At 40.5% G+C, this 25304-nt stretch overlaps 1 protein-coding gene and 2 long non-coding RNA genes across 3 annotated transcripts; all 3 read right to left on the reverse strand.

The window, feature by feature from the left end:
• Window positions 1-6049: 6049 nt before the first annotated feature.
• On the reverse strand, window positions 6050-25053 carry eevs (2-epi-5-epi-valiolone synthase). Its single transcript, XM_028022530.1, has 5 exons — window positions 24820-25053; window positions 10460-11093; window positions 8724-8963; window positions 7910-8162; window positions 6050-7817 (listed from the first exon to the last, which is right to left on the reverse strand). The coding sequence occupies exons 1-5, from the start codon at window positions 24960-24962 to the stop codon at window positions 7720-7722; spliced, it is 1368 nt and encodes a 455-aa protein (XP_027878331.1). The 5' UTR covers window positions 24963-25053; the 3' UTR covers window positions 6050-7719.
• Window positions 12094-12967, reverse strand: LOC114147863 (uncharacterized). Its single transcript, XR_003596152.1, has 2 exons — window positions 12271-12967; window positions 12094-12189 (listed from the first exon to the last, which is right to left on the reverse strand). It is a non-coding gene; the product is annotated as an uncharacterized LOC114147863 (long non-coding RNA).
• Window positions 17148-17716, reverse strand: LOC114147862 (uncharacterized). The gene is made up of 2 exons (XR_003596151.1): window positions 17325-17716; window positions 17148-17243 (listed from the first exon to the last, which is right to left on the reverse strand). It is a non-coding gene; the product is annotated as an uncharacterized LOC114147862 (long non-coding RNA).
• Window positions 25054-25304: the final 251 nt, after the last annotated feature.

The raw sequence follows: 25304 nt of genomic DNA on the forward strand, positions 1-25304 counted from the left end.
CAGTAGTTCTGGTGGTTTGAAGCTGGAACCAAGTCCAAATTTTGAGTTTCATGAGTTTTGAATGTTAGAGACCAAACAAGCGTTTTCTCAGCGAGAGAAGTTGAAAAGTGACAATATGTGAATTTTCAGCACTACACTCAATATTCAGCCTTATTAGCTTTGGAACAGCATAGAAATGCTGAGATGCAGTAGTTCTGGTGGTTTGAAGCTGGAATCAAGTCTAAATTTTGAGTTTCATGAGTTTTGAATGTTAGAGACCAAAAAAGCGTTTTCTCAGCGAGAGAAGTTGAAAAGTGACAATATGTGAATTTTCAGCACTACACTCAATATTCAGCCTTATTAGCTTTGCAACAGCATAGAAATGCTGAGATGCAGTAGTTCTGGTGGTTTGAAGCTGGAACCAAGTCTAAATTTTGAGTTTCATGAGTTTTGAATGTTAGAGACCAAAAAAGCGTTTTCTTAGCGAGAGAAGTGAAAAAGTGACAATATGTGAATTTTCAGCACTACACTCAATTTTCAGCTTTATTGGCTTTTGAACAGCATAGAAATGCTGAGATGCAGTAGTTCTGGTGGTTTGAAGCTGGAACCAAGTCTAAATTTTGAGTTTCATGAGTTTTGAATGTTAGAGACCAAAAAAGCGTTTTCTTAGCGAGAGAAGTGAAAAAGTGACAATATGTGAATTTTCAGCACTACACTCAATTTTCAGCTTTATTGGCTTTTGAACAGCATAGAAATGCTGAGATGCAGTAGTTCTGGTGGTTTGCAGCTGGAACCAAGTGTAAATTTTGAGATTAATAGGTTTTGAATTATAGCGACCAAAAAAGCGTTTTCTCGGCGAGAGAACTGATAAAGTGACAATAAGTTAATTTTCAGCACTGCGTTCAATTTTCAGCCGTTTTAGCTTTGGAACAGCATAGAAATGCTGAGATGCAGTAGTTCTGGTGGTTTGAAGCTGGAACCAAGTGTAAATTTTGAGTTTAATAGGTTTTGAATGTTAGAGACCAAAAAAGTTTTTTCTCGGCGAGAGAAGTGAAAAAGTTACAATATGTGAATTTTCAGCACTACACTCAATTTTCAGCCTTATTGGCTTTTGAACAGCATAGAAATGCTGAGATGCAGTAGTTCTGGTGGTTTGAAGCTGAAACCAAGTGTAAATTTTGAGTTTAATATTTTTGAAATGTAGCGACCAAAAAAGCGTTTTCTCGGCGAGAGAAGTGAAAAAGTGACAATATGTGAATTTTCAGCTCTGCGATCAATTTTCAGCCTTTTTAGCTGTGGAACAGCATAGAAATGCTGAGATGCAGTAGTTCTGGTGGTTTGAAGCTCGATCCAAGTCTAAATTTTGAGTTTCATGAGTTTTGATTGTAAGAGACCATAAAAGCGTTTTGATAAAGTGACAATATGTGAATTTTCAGCACTGCGTTCAATTTTCAGCCTTATTGGCTTTGGAACAGCATAGAAATGCTGAGATGCAGTAGTTCTGGTGGTTTGAAGCTCGATCCAAGTCTAAATTTTGAGTTTCATGAGTTTTGAATGTTAGAGACCAAAAAAGCGTTTCCTCAGCGAGAGAAGTTGAAAAAGTTACAATATGTGAATTTTCAGCACTGCGTTCAATTTTCAGCCTTATTAGCTTGGGAACAGCATAGAAATGCTGAGATGCAGTAGTTCTGGTGGTTTGAAGCTGGAAACAAATCTAAATGTTGAGTTTTATAGGTTTTGAATTTTAGCGACCAAAAAAGCGTTTTGTCAGCGAGAGAAGTGAAAAAGTGACAATATGTGAATTTTCAGCACTGCGTTCAATTTTCAGGCTTTTTAGCTTGGGAACAGCATAGAAATGCTGAGATGCAGTAGTTCTGGTGGTTTGAAGCTGGAACCAAGTCTAAATTTTGAGTTTCATGAGTTTTGAATGTAAGAGACCAAAAAAGCGTTTTCTCAGCGAGAGAAGTGAAAAAGTGACATTATGTGAATTTTCAGCTCTGCGTTCAATTTTCAGCCTTATTAGCTTTGGAACAGCATAGAAATGCTGATATGCAGTAGTTCTGGTGGTTTGAAGCTCGATCCAAGTCTACATTTTGAGTTTCATGAGTTTTGAATGTAAGAGACCAAAAAAGCGTTTTCTCGGCGAGAGAACTGATAAAGTGACAATAAGTTAATTTTCAGCACTGCGTTCAATTTTCAGCCTTATTAGCTTTGGAACAGCATAGAAATGCTCAGAAGCAGTAGTTCTGGTTGTTTGAAGCGCGATCCAAGTCTAAATTTTGAGTTTCATGAGTTTTGAATGTTAGAGACCAAGAAAGTGTTTTCTAAGCTAGTGAAGTGAAAAAGTGACAATATGTGAATTTTCGGCACTACACTCATTTTTCAGCCTTATTAGCTATGGAACAGCATAGAAATACTGAGATGCAGTAGTTCTGGTCGTTTGAAGCTCGATCCAAGTCTAAATTTTGAGTTTCATGAGTTCTGAATGTTAGAGACCAAAAAAGCGTTCTCTCAGCGAGAGAAGTGAAAAAGTGACAATATGTGAATTTTCAGCACTGCGTTCAATTTTCAGCCTTATTAGCTTGGGAACAGCATAGAAATGCTGAGATGCAGTAGTTCTGGTGGTTTGAAGCTCGATCCAAGTCTAAATTTTGAGTTTCATGAGTTTTGAATGTAAGAGACCATAAAAGCGTTTTGATAAAGTGACAATATGTGAATTTTCAGCACTGCGTTCAATTTTCAGCCTTATTGGCTTTGGAACAGCATAGAAATGCTGAGATGCAGTAGTTCTGGTGGTTTGAAGCTCGATCCAAGTCTAAATTTTGAGTTTCATGAGTTTTGAATGTTAGAGACCAAAAAAGCGTTTTCTCAGCGAGAGAATTGAAAAAGTTACAATATGTGAATTTTCAGCACTGCGTTCAATTTTCAGCCTTATTAGCTTGGGAACAGCATAGAAATGCTGAGATGCAGTAGTTCTGGTGGTTTGAAGCTGGAAACAAATCTAAATGTTGAGTTTTATAGGTTTTGAATTTTAGCGACCGAAAAAGCGTTTTGTCAGCGAGAGAAGTGAAAAAGTGACAATATGTGAATTTTCAGCACTGCGTTCAATTTTCAGGCTTTTTAGCTTGGGAACAGCATAGAAATGCTGAGATGCAGTAGTTCTGGTGGTTTGAAGGTGGAACCAAGTCTAAATTTTGAGTTTCATGAGTTTTGAATGTAAGAGACCAAAAAAGCGTTTTCTCAGCGAGAGAAGTGAAAAAGTGACAATATGTGAATTTTCAGCACTACACTCAATATTCAGCCTTATTAGCTTGGGAACAGCATAGAAATGCTGAGATGCAGTAGTTCTGGTGGTTTGAAGCTGGAACCAAGTCTAAATTTTGAGTTTCATGAGTTTTGAATGTAAGAGACCAAAAAAGCGTTTTCTCAGCGAGAGAAGTGAAAAAGTGACATTATGTGAATTTTCAGCTCTGCGTTCAATTTTCAGCCTTATTAGCTTTGGAACAGCATAGAAATGCTGATATGCAGTAGTTCTGGTGGTTTGAAGCTCGATCCAAGTCTACATTTTGAGTTTCATGAGTTTTGAATGTAAGAGACCAAAAAAGCGTTTTCTCGGCGAGAGAACTGATAAAGTGACAATAAGTCAATTTTCAGCACTGCGTTCAATTTTCAGCCTTATTAGCTTTGGAACAGCATAGAAATGCTCAGAAGCAGTAGTTCTGGTTGTTTGAAGCGCGATCCAAGTCTAAATTTTGAGTTTCATGAGTTTTGAATGTTAGAGACCAAGAAAGTGTTTTCTAAGCTAGTGAAGTGAAAAAGTGACAATATGTGAATTTTCGGCACTACACTCATTTTTCAGCCTTATTAGCTATGGAACAGCATAGAAATACTGAGATGCAGTAGTTCTGGTCGTTTGAAGCTCGATCCAAGTCTAAATTTTGAGTTTCATGAGTTTTGAATGTAAGAGACCAAATAAGCGTTTTCTCGGCGAGAGAACTGATAAAGTGATAATATGTGAATTTTCAGCACTACACTCAATTTTCAGCCTTATTAGCTTTGGAACAGCATAGAAATGCTCAGAAGCAGTAGTTCTGGTGGTTTGAAGCTGGAACCAAGTCTAAATTTTGAGTTTCATGAGTTTTGAATGTAGGAGACCAAAAAAGCGTTTTCTCGGCGAGAGAACTGAAAAAGTGACAATATGTGAATTTTCAGCACTGCGTTCAATTTTCAGCCTTAACTTTTGGATCCTTGTCATGTTTTGTTGTTTCTCTTTGTTGTTTCACCTGAGTACCTGCACATTATTATTTTTATTATTGAACTTATTTTCTCCACTCATCCTGGATCTCACCTTCTCCTTATCCTTATCACCTCATCCTTAAGTCATGACATAAGGATCCGACCAAAAGATGACGTCCGAGCTTTTCTCTCCTGGGTCATTTAGAGCCAGGTTTTGGAGAGGCAGGCATTTTTGCCGTGCTACTGTGAGGAATGCCCCCGATGTCGTGCATTGTCTCCGTGAGGGTCAGGAGGGGACCTTTACTGTTCTGGAGTTACCAGTGGTCAGTGCTTTCGCTATTCCTCCACAGGGGTTGCCCAGGAACCTCCTCTACAGCCTGCTCCACATCGCCCTGAGAGGATGTCGACGCTCCCTGCAGCAAGCTGTACTCCCCACACTTAGCATTGTCTCCGCGAGGGTTGGGAGGAACCGGTGCCGTTGTCAAAGGTCTACCGAGCGGATACTTGCACACGGATACTCCATGAGGGCTGGCCAAGCACCGGAAATCTGCTTCTGAAGCAAACTCTGCAGCACACCTCTTCGCCTCATCCACTGCCAAGGCTCTCTTTCCTTTCAAGGCAATATTATGGGACTAAAAATTATTAATTTTAAGAGCAATTCTTATCCTCCCTGGCTTCACAGTGATGATCTTCTTTTGAAGTGTGAACAGGAGCTAATGCTGTTCACTAGATCTATTTTGATAGACCTTACAAAATAGATATGAAAATGGAATATATATATTTAATATATTTCTTAAAAGTGTATTGTGTTGCAATTATATTTAAGTGTTTTAAAGTTACAATGTCAAAATTGGCACAAGCATGCTGTTAGTATACTTTGTATATATGTATACTTAATACTTAGTATACTTAAAATGTACTTACACAAATGGAAATTTGTTTGAAATATAAAGTAGATGGTTGGCTTCAACTTTGATGCCAGTGAGTTAACCTTAGTGGTAACTCGTAGTCTCCTGAAAAACAGCTTGTGTTTCCTTTTGTAACCAATCTGTCTTTTTAACCTGTCTGTGCTCTCTTGTTGTGGTTACCAAGATGAAAACTAAGAATTCTTTCCAGATTGCTTGCCTGACCAGTTTCCTGTCAACACACCTTCAGCAGTTTTCCCGGAAAAATCTGACCCGGCTGGCAGCCCTGGATTTTCTTTTGAGCTTGAACCTGCGCTGCCCGCTGCCTTGCAGAGACCTTTGGAGTGTGAGGGGCTCAAAATTTAAAAGGGGCACATTGAATAAAATCTTAAAACACAACAACATTGCATATTAATCAAGAATCTAATATTTAATCTGATCATTCTATATCAGAACGATATAGAATGTCATCATTTGGGGACAATGCTAAACAAATTTAGTGTACGTGTTCCCTGATAGGTATAATGTTGCTGTTTCTGCTGCTAACAGTGCTGTAAGGCTGTGTTGAACTGAAACTGTAGTTGTAAAACAGACCATAGAAGAGAAGGTTTCTGGTTATAAAGTATGTTATGAAATAAACAAATTTGTTTCTATTTTACTAAATAAACCCTATTAATATCTGACAGTTCAACCTCCATACCAACTTGGTTGCAGACTGGTCTAAAGATCAAAAAAGCTAAGAGGGGTTAACTCTACATAACTTTTTGATTTTGGCACCTCTGAGAAATCTAGAATTGTAAGACAGATATATCAAGGCAAAGAAAACTCAGTAGCTGCTTTTAGGCCTCTCCAGACATTCAGGGGCCCCTATAAATGTTTGAATTCTAAGAGATCATAGATGTACAAATGTAGCACTCATTTATTGAGAATATCAATGCTATTAAATTTTATTTATTGTGATAAGCAGATATAAAATAAAAATTTAGGATTTAATTAGGAAGTTTACTTTGTAAAAGTAAAGTGCATCATCTGGATAGTTTGATTGATGTGTTACAATCTGATGCTATCTGTAATCTTTGTGTTTGAGCTGGGTTTGTTCACAAATGCATCACAGCAAATAATAGCCACTAATCAGAGATTGATTTTAAGCTGACCAATTACCCAGGGACCCCCCTCACAGACTTCACTAAATCTATATTTTAACACGGTTAGTGATGCTGTTGTTCTTATTATGAGTGGTGTGGGGGGTTAAATCAGATCCTGCTTTGGGCCTCATATTACCTTGGACCGACCCTGCGTATGCTGTGCTGGAATCTATCTTCCTGTAGCCCGGTATGCCAGCCCACCCCTGCTTTTGTGATATCTTCTTTTATTGAATTGTGGCATGTTTGGCTTTATGTTGCGGTTCATATTATTGGTACAGCACAAGTGATAAAATTAGCACAAATTTGGTTGATAATTTCTTTGTAACAATGATTCATTTTCAGTAGTCTTATACTGCTGAAAAGTCTGATGCCATATTTGGAAAGAACAGTTGTGGGTTAAGAGTTTTTGAGGCCATATTTGAAAGATGCAATATTACAATGCTTCCTTACTTTTGGTGCCAAGTAGATTTATTTAAAGGGAAAATATTATGTACTTTCTAGGCACGTAGTGCCATTTTATATCACAAGCATTTGTTAAAATCAAATATTAACATTTGTTTTTGTATTTTTAATGTCTTAAAATTGGGTCTCTGTCTCTTTGAGAAACTGCTTTCTGAAACTCCACCTTCCGGAAGTCCTCATAACATCACTCCTCTAATCCTTTAGCAATGTATTTTGGTGCTAGGGTCCACCCTGGTATTTTGTACAGCTGAATGGTTGCAATGGGAAATTAAAAGATTTCTCAAACTCAACATGATGTAAAGCACAGAAAAGTAAATTTTTTGTTTGACCTTTTGACTCTGGTAGCACATGTCAACAACCTGGTAGAGTGCCTGCAGCAGCACAGCCTCTCCCAAATGCTCACAGCAGCTGCACTCATCCAGGATTTGGCTGCATCCAGGCCACCTCAATGTTTTGGCATTCCAGAGCTGGGCTGAACTGTGTCTTTAAGCGTCCCCTTTAAGCTCTTGCCACAAACTTTCATCAGTTTGTCACACAGTGTTAATGTTCATTAAAAGGGAAAACAATTTTCAAAACATTCATTTCATAGTAAATAAACATACATTATTTGTAAAAAAACAAAAAAAAGTATTTATTATTGTTGGTAAGTGTATTTGACATCAGGAATAAGCAGAAAATGAGCAAGCGTTATTGGCACTTATGTGATCGTTACAAAAACAAATGGAAAACAAATTAATTAATTTTAATCCATTCACCAAACCTATGAGCCGTTTTATTTACTATTTAAACAAAAATTATGGCATTAATAATGCAGACCACTCCTGCCAGTGTAAATAAAGTTGCTCTCTGTAATATGAAAACACTATGTTCCATTTTAGCCTGTAAATACAACAATTTCCCCCATGCATGTGAACCATGGTGCACCAGAGTACCTAATACCTAACACTTATTTGTTTAAAAACTGGACTTAGACACGATGTTGGATGTGGGAATCAAACATCACAGGTGCAGTCAGAAGAGAAACTCAGCTCCTCACACCACTTGATGTAAGCTCTGTGCAGGATGTCAAATGATGTGTTGTTAAAAATTTCTGCAGTGGGAGAAAGCAAATAAAAACTTTAGATGAATTGCATCTAAAGTATTACAAATTACATTATTATTGGGCCAGTATTTGATTGTTACCTGCTTGTCCCAAACCAACAGGAAGTGGCATTCTGACCAAACCACCAGAATGCTTCAGCCTGTCCTGCAGAGACTTCTGGATTAGCTCCATGGTGAACTTCTTGTGCCAGACAGGAAGCTCCAGACCAACCATGCAGCTTATGATCCTTTGCTTTTCTTCTTCCATCAATAGGCCGCACTCATGAGACAAGTATACCATATAAGACATGTCAATGTTTACTGCTTCACCATGCAGTAAGGATGGAAGAACTTTCTGAAATACAAAGAGAAAAAATAAGCTCAGAAGAGGTTGGTTCTACTTCCAGGGAGTTTAAAAATATCCAAGTGATCGATAGACATAGGATAAAGGTGCATTCATTCCAGCCATGTTTACTCAGCTTTCATCAAACTCTAGTCCATTTACCTACAAAGTCCAGTTCATTGGGGGAGGTGTGAACGTGCAATTGACCGCAAATATGGACCAATAAAACCAAATTCTGCTCCGCCTACAAACCTAAGCCTGGATTCGGTTCTTTCCTGTTCAGTTCTGCTTAAAATAAATCAGCAAAATCATTTTTGGCGTTTTCCTGGTCAATGTAAAAGAACTGAAGCAATTCTGTTTCTATTATTTTGCTACACAAACGAAATCTATATATTTCACTGAATTCAGTTCAGTTGACCAGACCGAGCAAACATAACTGAGCGATTTCCATTGTAGTGGTAATGTACCAGGGAATAATTTAATTGGATAGCAGCAGACTTCAAACAAGATGAGACTAGCAAGAATTTTAAGATTTTGTAGTAGTAGTAGTACTGATAAAAAGTGTCAGCTCACCATTTCTAATGCTGGACTAATAAGGTGGCCAAAATCCACAAGTCTGTTTAGGTCATCTTCCCAAAGGTTTGGAGCTAGCTCCTCTAGCATTGTTGTGATTGCTATATGGGTTGCCTGTGATGCAACCTTAACACTACTGTGCCCATATAAAGTGTTGTCAGCCTGGAATTTAGTGTCCAACAGCATACAGCCATGTTCCTCAAGAAGCTCGAAGAGTCCCCGATGTTTCATCAATGCCATCTGTAATGAAGGAAAAAATCACTAAATAAATGAGGTTTTAAAACAGAGGCCATACTTTATGAGTAGAGTATTAAAGTGTCAGTATTATGTGTTTTCTTGACTGTTTCCTTGAGTTGTTTAAAAATGCTGTATATATATCAAACATAACTTAAAAAAGAAAAGTGACTTTGCAATTTAATGCCTTGAAATTGGGCATCCTGCTCTTTCTGACACTCCTCCTTCAGAAAGTAATCACAACATGGTTCCACTGTTAACCCTTTAACAACATTTTTACTAGCTTTGCACCTAGACGTAACTCATATAGTGAACTCAGCAGATGTGCAGTTGAACCAACTAATTGCTGTTGGCTAGTGAAGGAGCTTAGGGGGAGAGTCATATGGAAGGGTTGCGCCCTTATAATGCTTAAATTACACAGCCCCTTTAAAATGCTGATGATTTAAAGTTCTTTAATGAGATGCAAGAGAAAATGCAGAGATTTCTCCAGCTGCATGAAAAACTGTCCTTCTCCAACCTGTTACTGGACAGTGCCAATCAGCTGACTGAAAAAATGCTGGTACATTTCTGTCTCATTTAGGAATAAGACAAATTCTGCTCCATCAAATATATCCATTCACCAGGATAGAAAGCCTGACTAATTAACCAGTTAATGTTGACTTCTTATTCTTCTTACTCTGTACAAAAGAAAAGGTTCAAGAATGTATTCTGTTCTCTACAAAACATTGTTTTACTTAAAAAAATACTAAATTAACTGAGTGTTTAATATTTTGCTGAAGTTTATATATCAGCATAAAACCATTATGGATGCAATTAATATGACAGTGATCCCCAATTTTTAAATAATTAACTGTACTGTTAATTGTTGCTTTTTGTTTCAAATAAACTATATTGTGTTTTACATTTGTTTATTATTATTGTGTAAAATTGTTAAACCATAAAATTTTTTCCACAACATTTTTTGTCATACCAGGTTCCACACAAAGCTGCAAAATGTAGCAGTAGCAGCTGTGTCTGAATTGCCCTTGTAATTTGACATTTGGAAAATAAATGTTCTTAATGTTTTGTTAACACAAGTTAACAAAAAAACAACTCTTCTTTCTCTATAAAAATTTTTGGCACCAGGATGAGATGGTTTTTTGGCCATTGGTTTATTTCGCAAAACTGCAACAAAAGTTTTTTTTAACATCACGCAAGGCACACGATCAACAACTATTTGTTGCCACTGATGCAAATCACGAAGAAGGCAACTTGGAAATAGTTGGGGGATCATGGTGCTACTTGTTTTTAATGACGTATTGCATGAAAAAACTTATTCATGAAATTTTCATTGTGTTTCTTATTTAATGGCAACATTGCAGTTGGAAAATTGGGTGTTTTGACATAAGTAGAATATTGACGAAGTTTTGTGCACATTTATAATGGACGTATAGCTACTGACAGATTTATTAGAACAGCAATACTAAGCAACTGGTGCCTAGGTTAGAGATGAAGAATCCTACCTTTAGCATCTCTGCTAGCCCATTGGAGATGTGTCTTCGTGGAACAGTTTGCATAAACGATAGATCAAGCAATGCAGCTGCAGGTGGAATATAAGCCCCAAGTTTGTTCTTGCAGTTAGCGAAGTTTACCCCAGTTTTTGCCCCTACGCTGGCATCAATGTAGGACAGAAGTGTGGTGGGGACCCTAATGTAAGGAGTGCGCCTCCGGTACAGTGAAGCTGCCAAGCCCACTATGTCTAGACAAACCCCTCCACCAATGGCAATGATGGGCTCTGTTCGGCGGTCGAGAGCAAAGTTATTGACATCATCTAGAATCTTCAGAGCTGTTTCCATGGATTTGTTTCCTTCTGTGGTTGGAAGAGCCAAAATCTTGTACACTACATTGTGAGCCTCAAGGTATTCAGTTAGCTTGGGGCCATAGATTTTAAAGACTTCTTGGTCAATGACCACAAAACGCCTGATGGGCTTATTTGATTTTTTAATGTCCTCCAACTGTTGTGGGTCAGTGATGTGGCCCAATAAGAGAGTGTCGTTGTTTGGGTCCAGTAAGTCATGAGTTTCTGTGACCTTGTAAGTAAAGGTGATGGGGCTGACCACGGTCCAAGAGGTGCCTCTGTCTGTGATGCTTTCATAGCTGTTGCACAAGACACAAGAAAACATTATTAACAAATAATCAGATAGGTTTCAAAATGTAAACATAGTCTGCATCAGGTAAAAAGGAGCAAATCCTGAGAACAGAAAAAAAAATAGCAGCTACCTAGTAAGATTAGCCAACCTTTCAAGCTGATTTTATCAAATAATAACCACACAAATGTAAATGTTCATATTTGTAGGATACAACGGGATATTAGTTGACATAAAATCCAAAGTTGGTGGACTGGCTCACTCAATTGAACTGAGTGAGTGAATTCACCTGAACTCACTCAGTTCAGTGAACTGATTGAAATGCTAACTGATTTAATAAGCTGAAATGCTGAATTACTTAATAATTTCTTTTTAATCAATATACATTATTGAGTAAAAAATTTATGTCCAGCTGCAAAACAGCAACTTAACAGTGGTTTCTTGTGAAAGTGTAGACATTTTATATTTGCTAATACAACTCTGTATCCCACCGTTTTCAGTTTATCCCTAGTGGGGTTGCAAAGGGTGCTGGTGCCCAATGGTGGTTTCTGATATGGGCGAAATAGGCAACTGCCCCTTGTCCCTTGAGTTTTCTACATTAAAAAGAAAGAAGCCTTCACTCCACCGCTCTCTGCAGCGTAGTGCACACTCGTAGGTTAATTTGCCCTTCTCAGTGTCTGGCAGGAGGCCAGAGGTGGGTCAGGATTGCCCTGTGTATTGTATTGAAAAAGTACTTTGAAAAGCGTGTTAATTTTTCTAAGGTTAATTATTTAAGTTAAGGTTTTCAGATTATTTTGTTTATTCCCAGAGTGAAAGTAAAACCAAGATTTACGTGCTGAAGTCCTTAAACATTACATATTAGTAAATTGTTAATATTGAGTACAGTCTGAGTCTACTATAATTTACACTATGTCAGCATAGTACTCCAGTTTCCTATATATTCAATGTTTGTGTCATGATGGTAGTTTTTAACAAGCCCACATGCAGAACACAAGACAGGAGAGGTAGGATCAGTGTTAAATGATTTAATAATGATCACACAATTATCAGCGAGAATCAGGATGGTCTGGTCCAGGGGCAAAGACAGTGACGGCAACAATGGTTCACTACGAGGAAAGAGCAGAGTGGTGAGTTCAGGGGTCGTGGGAAGAAAGGAAATCTTTCTGGGAAAAACAGGCTGATCTTACTTGTTGCAGATGAACGGAGTCTTGGAGGGGAAACAAAGTATGTCCGGGGTCTCGGTTCTTGGTGGGTCCAAGAACAACGGAGGAGTGCGGCGGGCAGCGGACAGGTAGGCTCGGGTGCAGCGGAGAGACGGAGGAGTGGTACGGCCGCCAGCCGTGGGGTCCAGGAGATAATTGCAAAACAACGGAGAGGTGAGTCTGGGAACTCGGGCAACCTGTGGATACTTTCCACGGCGTCACGAGGGTGGTTCATAAACCAGGAATTCAACCGGGATCTCATCAAAGGATCACCGTGACTGGCTAACACTCAGGCGACGCTGGACTGGCGGCCAACTCCTTAAGTCTGCGCCGCTGATGAAGATGATCACGAACAGCTGCGGATAATAATGCACCGCACTCCAACCGGAACCTGTCGCCATCTGGTGGTAAAAGGTAATAAGGGTGCACAGGAACTCCCACCATGCAGCCAGAACCCCGGAACATAACAGTACCCCCCCCTCAACGGTCGCCACCTGGCGGCCTAGACGAACTGGAAGGCAACGAGGAACGATAGTCGGAGATAAGGGAAGGGTCTAGGATGGAAGAACCAGAGATCCAGGATCTGTCCTCCGGACCGTAGCCCTCCCAATCGACGAGGTACTGCCAGCCGCGACCTCGCCGACGGGAGTCCACGATCCGGCGGACGGTGTATGCAGGATGACCATCAATGTCACGGGGGGGTGGAGAGGGCTCGGCTGGAGGGCAGAGCGTGCTGGTCTGGACAGGTTTGATCTGGGACACATGGAAGGTGGGGTGGACGCGGAGGGAGGCGGGCAGACGGAGACGGACAGCAGACGGACTGATTATGGTTTCAATGGGGAAGGGACCAATGTATCGGGGAGAGAGCTTCTTGGAAATGGATTTGAGCGGAATGTCACGTGAAGAAAGCCAAACCTGTTGACCTGGGACGTATATGGGTGCTGGTCTTCTCTTCTGGTCAGCCAGGCGCTTATTTCTATCTGCAGTGTGGTTGAGGTTACGGATAATGGTGTTCCAGACTTTCTGACAACGGCGGATGTGATGACGGACTGAGGTGACTGAAATATCCTTTTCCTCTGAGGAAAGAAGAGGGGGTTGATAACCAATGGAAGCCTCGAACGGGGACATACCGGTAGCTGCTGAGATGTGGCTGTTGTGAGCGTACTCCACCCAAGGGAGGAATTGGGACCAGTCAGAGGGGTTGGTGGAGGTGAAGCAGCGGAGGGTGGTTTCCAGGTCCTGGTTGAGCCGTTCAGTTTGACCGTTGGTCTGGGGGTGAAAGCCGGAAGAGAGTGAGACAGATGCGTTGAGAGCCGAACAGAAACTTTTCCAAACCTGAGAGATGAACTGAGGACCTCGGTCAGAGAGGATGTCTCGTGGGATGCCATGGAGTCGGAAAACGTGTTTGATCAGAAGCCGAGCGGTTTGAAAAGCTGTGGGTAACTTACGGAGAGGAACGAAGTGGCAGGTCTTGGAGAAACGGTCGACGATGGAGAGGATGGTGGTCATGCCCTTGGAAGGAGGTAGGCCGGTAACAAAATCTATAGATATGTGAGACCATGGCCGTTTGGGGATGGGGAGAGGTTGCAGGAGACCAGATGGTGGTTGGTGAGAGGTTTTATTTCTGGAACAGGTGGTGCAGGCTTGGACATACTCACTGACATCTTTATGGACAGAAGGCCACCAAAACTTGCGGTTGACGAGTGCAATGGTACGGCTTATTCCGGGATGTGCAGAGAATTTTGAGGCATGGATCCAGTGGAGAAAACGGGCTCGGACTGAGACAGGAACGTAGAGCTTGTTGGGTGGACAGGTGTCGGGTGCAGGTTCTGTCAACTGAGCTTGTGTAATGATGTCTTCGATCTCCCAGGTAACGGTGGCGACTGTACAACTGGGAGGAAGAATAGTGGCAGGGGCCTTCTCGGAATCATCAGATGAATACAGGCGGGAAAGTGCGTCAGGTTTGATGTTACGGGAACCAGGGCGATATGAGATGGAGAGATTGAATCGAGAGAAAAATAGCGACCAGCGTGACTGACGTGGGTTGAGCCTCCGGGCAGACTGAAGGTAGGACAAGTTCTTGTGATCGGTCCAGACCAGCACCGGATGCTCTGCTCCCTCCAGCCAATGTCTCCATTCTTCCAGGGCCAATTTTATAGCTAGTAGCTCCCGATCTCCCACATCATAGTTTCTCTCTGGAGGTGATAATCTGCGGGAAAAAAAGGCACATGGGTGAGTTTTATTGTCGCGAGGAGAGATCTGGGATAAAACCGCACCAACTCCGGTGTCTGAGGCGTCGACCTCGACAATGAACTGTCGGGACGGGTCTGGCTGAATCAGGATGGGTGCGTTGGCGAAGAGGGTCTTGAGGCGTGAGAACGCCGCTTCAGCCTCCGGAGTCCAACTAAAAGGGATCTTGGAAGAGGTTAGTGCAGTTAGTGGTAAAGCTGTCTGACTGTAGTTTCTGATAAAACGGCGGTAAAAGTTTGCAAATCCGAGGAAGCGTTGGAGCTGCTTGCGGGTTTCGGGTGTGGGCCACTGCAGTACTGCCTGGATCTTTTCCTCCGTTGGCCGTACCTGTCCGCCCCCTAATATGAAACCCAAGAAGGAAATTGACGGCTTGTGGAACTCACACTTCTCAGCTTTGACAAATAGTTTGTTCTCGAGCAGTCTTTGGAGAACCATGCGAACGTGGCGTCTGTGTGTCTCTAGAGTCTGTGAATAAATGAGAATGTCATCCAGGTATACGAAAACAAAGATGTTCAGAAAGTCTCTTAAAACATCGTTTACTAGGGCTTGAAAAAATGCAGGCGCATTGGATAAACCAAAAGGCATCACGCAGTACTCAAAATGGCCAGTAGGTGTCTTAAATGCAGTCTTCCACTCGTCACCCTTGCGTATGCGCAGAAGATGGTAAGCGTTTCTCAGGTCGAGTTTGGAAAAAACTGTAGCACCGTGCACTGGTTCGAAGGCAGATGATAATAATGGCAGGGGATACTTATTCTTAACTGTAATATTGTTTAACCCTCTATAGTCTATGCAGGGTCTCAAGGATCCATCTTTCTTCCCTACAAAAAAAAAATCCAGCTCCCAGAGGGGAAGATGAGGTGCGGATTATACCGGCTGCCAAAGACTCCTTTATATATTTTTCCATAGTGTCTCTTTCAGGTCGAGAAATATTGTATAAGCGACTGGTGGGTAACGGAGCCCCCGGCAGGAGATCTATGGAACAATCATATGGACGGTGAGGAGGGAGAGAAAGAGCCTTGGACTTACTGAACACAGGAGCGAGGTCGTGGTATTCAGAGGGGATTGTGGAGAGATCGACCGGGTCCGCCTCCTGAGGCTCAGCCGGCGGAGGACCTGGGGGAACAGCTGAGCGGAGACAAGATGAGTGACAAGAAGTGGACCAGGATTCTAGGTGTTTTTCGGTCCAGTTTATTTGTGGGTTGTGAAGTTGTAACCAGTGGAAACCTAAAATTATGGGGGAATTGGCTGATGAAAATACAAAAAATGAAATAAACTCACTGTGGTTACCAGAAATGATGAGGTGGAGTGGTTTGGTTTTATGTGTGATGTGTGGCAGCGTTTTTCCATCTAATGCTGTGACTCGCAGTGGAACAGGTAGTGGTTCGGTCTCTATTTTCATCTGTTTCACCAGGGAGTCGTCGATCAAATCTTGTTCGCAACCAGAGTCGACTAGGGCGGATAAAGAAAATGACTGGGTCTGAATCAAAATGGTTGCGGGCAACAGTAAGCGAGGAGAGTCTCTTTCGCTGGGATGGTCCGCCAACCTCCTCGCTGCTACGGGCGGACCGGGAGGTTTAAACGAACCGGACAGTTGGCCAGAAAATGACCCGGGGAACCACAATAAATACAAAGGCGGGCTGAAATGCGCCGCTGGCGCTCCTCAGGAGTCAGGCGAGTCCGACCTAACTGCATGGGCTCGGGTTCCTGAAAGGCTCGGGGCGGAGAAACTGCCGAGGGGGAAGCGGAGCCACCGAGGTGTCTAAATGGTTGGCTCCTACGACCCCAATCTCTCCTTCGGGACCGGATTCTGTGATCCAGTCGGATGGTCTGGCTAATTAATTCCTCTAGGGTCCTAGGTTCTTCAAAAGTAGCCAGCTCATCCTTAATGTTTTCATTTAACGCGTTATAATATGCGCTCTTAAGCGCGGCTGGGTTCCAGCCTGTCGCTGCAGCCTTGATGCGGAAATCAACGGAAAATTCCGCCACAGTTCTATTTCCTTGTTTAACATTCCACAACTCTCTGGAATTAAATGACTGGTCAGCATCTTGACAAAACACCTGTCTGAACTCTTTTATGAATTCATCAAATGAACAGCCATAGCGTGCTGGATCTGGGAAACGAGCTTCGGCCCATAACAAAGCTTGTCCCGACAACGAGGACAGGACGTATGCAATCTTGGAGCTGTCGTAAGGGAAGCTTCTCGGGGAGTGATTGAACATTATCGAGCATTGAAGGAGAAAACCATTACATTTTCTCCGGTCACCTGTGAATCTTTCGGGTGTAGGTGGACGGACCTCAGAAAACGTGGATTGGATCTCCGGAGCTGGGTTTGAAGCTAGAGCTGAGTCAGAAGCTGGAGCGGGATCTGGAGGAGAAGTTTGAGGGGCTGAACCTCGAAGGAAACGGGTTAATTCAGACAGTTGTTGGTTCGTTTCAGTTTGGATTCTACTTAACTCTCTTAATGCATTTTCATGAGTTTGCAATGTAGATTGTTGTTCGGCTAAGGCTCTCCGGATTGCGTCTGCTGGGCTGATTTGTTGGCCTGAGTGTTCTGTCATGATGGTAGTTTTTAACAAGCCCACATGCAGAACACAAGACAGGAGAGGTAGGATCAGTGTTAAATGATTTAATAATGATCACACAATTATCAGCGAGAATCAGGATGGTCTGGTCCAGGGGCAAAGACAGTGACGGCAACAATGGTTCACTACGAGGAAAGAGCAGAGTGGTGAGTTCAGGGGTCGTGGGAAGAAAGGAAATCTTTCTGGGAAAAACAGGCTGATCTTACTTGTTGCAGATGAACGGAGTCTTGGAGGGGAAACAAAGTATGTCCGGGGTCTCGGTTCTTGGTGGGTCCAAGAACAACGGAGGAGTGCGGCGGGCAGCGGACAGGTAGGCTCGGGTGCAGCGGAGAGACGGAGGAGTGGTACGGCCGCCAGCCGTGGGGTCCAGGAGATAATTGCAAAACAACGGAGAGGTGAGTCTGGGAACTCGGGCAACCTGTGGATACTTTCCACGGCGTCACGAGGGTGGTTCATAAACCAGGAATTCAACCGGGATCTCATCAAAGGATCACCGTGACTGGCTAACACTCAGGCGACGCTGGACTGGCGGCCAACTCCTTAAGTCTGCGCCGCTGATGAAGATGATCACGAACAGCTGCGGATAATAATGCACCGCACTCCAATCGGAACCTGTCGCCATCTGGTGGTAAAAGGTAATAAGGGTGCACAGGAACTCCCACCATGCAGCCAGAACCCCGGAACATAACAGTTTGATTGATATTAAACTCCTGTGGTAAAAGATACTACAGATTTGGATGTCACAAATAGGTTTATTTGAACACACTAGAATATATAGACATTTTAAAGCACTCACTTTTCAGTCATTAGAAACTGAAGTATAGGAATCGGAGCTCAGGAAAATGTGTGTATAAAATAGGTTTTTGCAAAATAAGAGACGCAAACTATATGACAAACATCTCGTTACCGCGGTATCGATCCTGGGACCTGTAAATAATATACTTTTCTGGTCCCACCACTCCCTACTGCCCCATCAACAACTTCACAGAGGGGGGAATCAAAGTAGTTTAAAAAGTGTTTCTAAGGAAACCAAGTATCGAGTCATTGACTTACAGCATTCACTCCTCCTAGACCAGCAGGTAGTGACAGTAGAAAATAACATGAATTTAGAGACAATTAAACAGAATAAACTCAGAAAAAATATTCAGAAAGCTAGCTCAATGACAGAGTATGTACACTATATGAGAAATCTGCAGTCAGTCAGTTTTGGATGTAACACAGTCATCCATAAATGCACTGGAAAACACAAAAGCACTAACCAGGGCTGAGCCAGTGGAACAAATTGAGCATGGTCAAATAAAGGTGATGTAAGAGAATTAAAGTGACTGAAGCAATATGAGCATCCAAAAATAATCATGTCTAAAAAAACAGGAAAATAATTCATAACTGTCTTTTTTTGCATTCAGAGGAGTTTCTCATAAGACATTCAAATCTCTAAAATCAAATAAAAGCTGTGAAATAAAAATGTTTACAAGTTTAAATTTTTTAAGGTTTTAACTAGAACTTGCCGTACTTACACAGACTTGCCTATTTTGACTTTTCTTTTCATTCTGCTCAAATTATTTAGTCAGTATGATAGAATAATCTTGTCAGTCTTTCGATCCTATTCAAGTGGAGAGCCATCGGAGAACAATGATTGACTGACATGGTAATTCAAATAGATTGATTAAACACATTGGTAAAGTTTAATTATGATAATACTTATTTTCACTATTTTATATTGCACCCACATTAAGAGGACTTGCACATACATTTAGACATGTTTATATATCAATTTCATATTCAGAAGTAATGCTTGTGGAACTTGGTGTAATAAAAATTAAATCACTGCTAGGATTCCACTTGAATGTGTAATGGGGGTGATGTTGGAAGACAATTATGTTGTACAGTTTTAGGCAGGAAATGGGCTGTGGCAGGGTTTCAGGTCACTTTGACGTTGAAAGAAAGTTTGCGTTCTTAAGGAAGGTCGGCTGAAGCCAAAAGGAGTCAGAAGGGAATTTCTGTACGGACAAATAAGGAATAACAACTTGAAAAAGTTGTTAATCAACATATCTGAGATGGAGCAGATGTTCGCTTATAGGAATATGGAATAAATCCTGAGAACATTATAAACTATGCCAAGATAACTGCGAAAATGAAGGAATACACACCAATAGAGATGAAATCCTATGAAAAGTCGTGTCCCAAAATTTCCAAAAGTTGGGAATTTGCTTTTTTTTGTAGATGTGTTGTTTTTATTGAACTTGTAATGTCTTCGCAAATGTGCTAAAATAAATCTCTTCCCGCTTGCCCTATGGAGCACTGAGAAATACGAGTCCTGTGTGTTTTTTTATATATTCCATGAGTTTGCCCCTTTTTTATTCCCTAATACTGTCTTCTTGGTTTTAGTCAGAACGCAAGCAGCAGCATATTTTATCAGCTGCAGCTGTCTGATATTTTAGGCAAACCTGTGAATACACTGTTGCAATAATCAATGCTACTAAAGATGGATGGATGGATGCATGGATGAATTTCTCTATATCAGGGGTCGGCAACCCGCTGCTCTAGAGCGGCTCTTTAGCGCTGCCCTAGTGGCTCTCTGGAGCATGTTTGAAAATGGGAAAAGATGGGGGTGGGAAATATATTTTTTGTTTTAATATGGTTTCTGTAGGAGGACAAACATGACACAATCATTCTTAACATTTTCCAATGCTATAAAAATGTGTAGAAGAAATATCAACATTTCTGTCAACGAAGATTTGCGTCATAGCTTGTGACTCATTTCTTTCAGCTGGGCGGGGTACGAAGCAGGGAGCTGTTGTAAACAAACTGACGGGTGTGTGGTGGGCCATCGATAGCAAAGTGGAAAAGAGAAAAATAGCCGATGAGAGATTCTACAGTTCTTGGACCGAATCATTTGCATTCATTGCCAATGCGGAAGGATTACCTGAATGTTTGCTCTGTAGCAAGAAGTTGACAAATAATAACAAAAATAGTACCGTACTTTCGGGAGCGCACCTAAATATAAGCTGCAACCACAAATTTAAAAAAAAAAAAAAAAAAATGGAAACGTACATATATAAGTGATACAGTGATTTTTGTCAGTACAGTATATATTTAGAATGACACTTGGCGATATTATTTTGTTTTGTTGCTCAGGTCCGAGGATGGTTGCGTGTCAAAAGAGAAGAGAATGCTGCTATGTTTTAACATTGCACTGACTTACTTGGCATTTGCAGAGAAATCGAACTTAGACTGTATTAATTAAATTTTATATACTTTACCTTTTTAAAAGGCTACTGCTTTATTTTTATAACTGCAGGTTGCGTTTTTTTTGCTCCGTTTGTTATCCAGGTAAGGGGCATGTTATCTGGACAACAAATAACGTTCCGTTTTGTTGTTTTTTCGATCACACACTTTACGGTGATTATTTACAAAGAGCGATTGTTATGCAAACTGCATTTGGGAGCAAATTTTCCGAGTTCTAAAAGGAAAAGAAATTACGCTTTCCCTGTAAATCTTCATAATAAAAATTACATCAAAAATCTGATTTCTTTATTGCATTTCTTTAATTTTATCAATGCAACGAAACATAATACATTAATATTGTAACAGAAGGTAAACTTAAAGCACCATCGTACAACAGAGTAGTTACGTGGTGCATCATTCCTTCCAGGACGCACTGCAGGGAAAATAAACATTTAATCATGAATGCTAATTATGTATACACTATAGGCTAGCACAATAGGCTAATATAAACACTAAAGCCTGTTTTACCTTCATTATAAGCCTTATATAAGGCTTGTTTTTTGCGGCTCCAGACAGATTTGTTTTTTGTTCTTTTGGTCCAATATGGCTCTTTCAACATTTTGGGTTGCCGACCCATGCTCTAGATTTTGCAGAGACATTAGTCCTCTAATCCCAGAAATGTTCTTCAGGCTATCGCCTGAAGGCCAACTTTGTAACTGCTCTGGAGGTTCAGATCAGAGTCCACCACTACACCCAAATTTTGGGCCTGATCGTTGGTTTTTATTTGTAATAACTCAAGCTGTCTACTGACTCTAGATCGTTCCTCTTTAGGTCCAAAGATAATAACTTCAGTTCTGTTTCTGTTCATTGGAGAAAGTTGTGTCACATCCACATTACAGATTACATCCATCTAAGAATTTGTTCAGTGATTGGATGGGTTCTGAGTCACCGGGTGACATTGTAATGTATAGCTCTTTATCATCTGCATAGTTATGGTAGTTAACCTTATTTCCTGTTATAAACTGAGGCAGTGGGAGCATATAGATATTGAATAGGAGGGGTCCAATTATTGAACTTTGGGCAACCATACATGTGACTTCTGTCTGCTTCGATGAGAAGTTTCATAAGATATGCTTCAGTCATATATCTTATCACCTTCAGTCATATATCTTATGATGCAAAACATACGTATTTTCATATCTATAAAATTTTAAAAGAAACCAATTTTTTTTTCTTTAACACTTTTTCTTACTACATACTTGTTCAGCACTCAGTGGCGCAAAAAGTGGGTATGCAGGGTATGCAACGCATAGGGGCGCTGCACTAGAGGGGGCGCCAAAACCCCGTCTCGAAAAATGTTTTTTTCTTGTTGGCATTTTCTATAATTAACAGAATGAAATGATCAATAACAGGGGAACAGCACTGATTAGGCGCCCCTCTGCTCCTTCACCTCCCCTCCTGTCGCTCTCCCTTCCCATGCAGGTGGCTGTGCACGCGCCCCTAAGAGTACGCAGGCGCGTTTTTTTTTTGTTTTTTTTTTTAATTTTAGACTACCACTCATAGTGCACTTGACAAATTGGAGCGGCAGAAAAAAAAGCTGTCCGGGGCGCAAAACAGAAAAAGTAAAAGGGAGAAGGATAAAGATGTTGGCGGGATGAAAAAAAGCCTTTCAATGTGGTTGAAAGATAGTAGGTAAGTACCGTCAGTGTATTAGCAGGACAGGAGGGCTGTAAATAATCAAGTTAGCTAAAGCTAGCAGCTAGCCTAATACGGAATCGTCCCATATTTGCTGTTAAAAGTTGCCTCCCCTATTAAACCATTAAGGGACGCGATTTGTTTTGTATTTCTATGAATATCTGATACATAAAATTGTCACAGACACATAACCGTGCACTAAGTAAGAATGACCGAAATAAAACTCAGGAAATATTAACACAGGAAAGCTAAAGCTGTTGTGGCGGCAGTGCCCAGCTATGGTCCAACACTTAGCCCTCCTGGGTGCATTTTTTCACTCATATGTATTATGGATTCTTTAATTAAAGATGAGTTGTTCAAGTTCATGTGTGTATCAGACAAATTAATCATCAGAGTCACTAAAGCCCTTAAACTCAAAAAGGTTGGTGACCTATTTTACCAACCTTTTTGGCAGGGGCACACTTGAGTTTAAATGTCTTATTCAATACCACTACAGTGGTGTTGTGATGTATCTGATAAGTCAGATCAGATGTAATGTCCAATCAGTAACTGTTATCCAACAAGGAGTGGCCTTTACCACACAAAATGGGGGACACATTTAGGCAGTACATGGTTGTAAATGGCCCACAGAAAGTTTCTGATGGTCCATATCCAAGATCAGAGAAGAATAAGAGGTGTTTTTCCAAAGCATACTGTTTTCGTTTACTGTCTAATGGAGAGAAAGTTGAACGAGATTGGTTACTGTATTCTAAAAATACTAACAGAGTCTATTGTTTTGCATGTAAGCTTTTTGGTGAAGCTAAAGTTCTTGACACATGCCTTGTGGAGGGGTATAATAACTGGCGATGTCTTTCAAAAACACGGAAGCACCATGAAACCAGTAGTTCTCATATAAATGCTTATCTGACGTGGAAAGAAATGGCATCTCGCTTACGCCTAGGTAAAACTATTGATAGTGAACTGCAGAAAACCATGGCAGCTGAAAAAGCACACTGGAGAAGTGTGTTGACTAGAGTTATCGACTGCATACTTTTCCTTGCAGAGAGAAACTTGCCACTAAGGGGGAGAAATTCTCAGTTAGGAAATCCTAAAAATGGAAATTTTCTGGGAATCCTTGATGTATGCGATATGATGTAACACTGGCAGAGCATCTTAGAAAGGCTGCCTCCAAACAAACCACTGGATATCTGACATGGTGCACTCAGAATGAATTTTTAGATTCAATTTCAGAGTGTGTTTTGAGTAAAAGATCTGCTAAGATCAAGTCCTCTAAGTACTTTGCAGTGGAACTGGACTGCACACCTGATATTTCAAAGCAAGAGCAGGCCTCAGTCATCATTCGATATATGGGGGGGCGCCGAAGATATGTTCGCATCCACCTCAAAAATATGGAGTTGCGCCCCTGTCAGCACTAAAACATATAAACTCATAAATTCACATCATAATCATGCTAAATGATCCTGGACACACCCACACCCAGTGAACTGAGTCCTAGTCAGCACTGTCAAAGTATTTCATCTTGTTCTCTGACACGGGAGCACGGTGACAGGTTGAGCTAGTTTCTGGCACACCTTCAAGTCCAAGACAACAGCCCAACTTGTTAGTTTTTATATTTCCCTGAAAGAGTACCATCTTAATTTCTGTTTTGACTAATTGATTTGATTTGTTGCTAGATTATTCCAAAAACAATCTGCATAATGGCTCCATGCAAAAGTAGAGGATTTAGTATCTAGTATCTAGAGTAGAGTATGAAGGCACAGTTGCCTTATGCAAGAAGTTTGCCAAAAAGGAAACTAAAATAAAACATTTGGTGACACTAGACTGGGGAATATTTAACAGAAAAGTAGTTCTGCTGTGCAGGAAAAGATTTAGCTAACACAAACACTACATTCAACTTATTTTGAATGGTCAAACATATGCATTCAAGTAATCACTTGAATTACTTGAATAAACATATTTTTTGATACAAAAAACAACAATCATTTGCTAATTGAACCATACAACATGACTGATGGGTTTTTTTATCACCAAAGAAACCCATAAAACCAACATTCATACTTTCTGCTGTAGTAACGTTGATGTTTCCAGAAACTTCCACTTCCATGTTTGACATGGCTTTTTATACAGATACATCTTTATTTTGTATTTTTAAATCCTTCTGAGAAACCAACAATTACCTCTAATATAAAGGAATATAAATAAATAATAATAATCCAAATATCCAATAAAACTTCCTCATGCTGCATAACCAGTGTTTCTGAGCGACCTGCTGCTTACAATTTGATTTACGATTTTTATGTATTTATAGTCCTCAAGAGACTATGTTACAAGCAAATAATATCTCCTATCATCTGTTTTGTCCAATCAAAATTGCAATTGTCAATCATACAAATAAACTAAACTTCCCCTCTAATTTTACATGATCTTTTTTATTGAATTATTTTACCTCTATTTTGCATAAAACAAACTTTTCTTTTTGAAAGATTCCACATCCAGCAGATGTTGCCAAAGTGTTTGGCAAAGTCTCAAATATTTCTAATGTGTGAATACTTATCTAACAGAGTTTCATGAACACCAGACAATAAACCACTTATACAATAGCATTTTTTAAATTAAGTAACTTAACGAAGAGTATTATTTAACAAAGGGTTAAGTAGTTCTTGACCCAAGGTAGAAGATCTTAGCACAAACACAACATACTAAAAAAAACAAAGCAGTACAAACATCTTCGCTTCAATTATGTATGTATGAAACACACACACAAACAGGTATACTTACATTTTTGCGGTTGAGACATAGTCAACTGCGTCCTTATTGATCTTCTTCCCTAGTTTACTCTTCCATGTACTTTTGACCCGCACTAAACTAAACTCGGTTTTCTTGCCTTCGGCATCGCTGTTCCCCTCATGAACTTTTCCCATTTTTCTTTTTTAAGCCTCAAGTTAACAAACTGGGGAAGAGCTTGTAACAGTTTTTGTGAAGATCCTTCCCAGAGAGGCTTTATATACAGAACAGTTTTTAGATGACACTGAGACAAGGGAGGAGTTTCTATTAATTCCCATCACATGCCAATACATGTGTTTTGTATAATTGTGAGATAACACCTGTTTCTGCAAACTGAAAATATGGCTTTTCTTGACACAGGCATACTCTGTTAATTATTGAAAGAATTCACAGAAAAATTGGAAAATTACATTTTTATTTACATAAAAACTATTTGTAGTAGAGATTAGGAGAAACCCACTCACTACTGTTTACATACT

Source organism: Xiphophorus couchianus, chromosome 7, assembly GCF_001444195.1.
Source record: "Xiphophorus couchianus chromosome 7, X_couchianus-1.0, whole genome shotgun sequence".
In the NCBI taxonomy this organism is placed as follows: domain Eukaryota; kingdom Metazoa; phylum Chordata; class Actinopteri; order Cyprinodontiformes; family Poeciliidae; genus Xiphophorus; species Xiphophorus couchianus.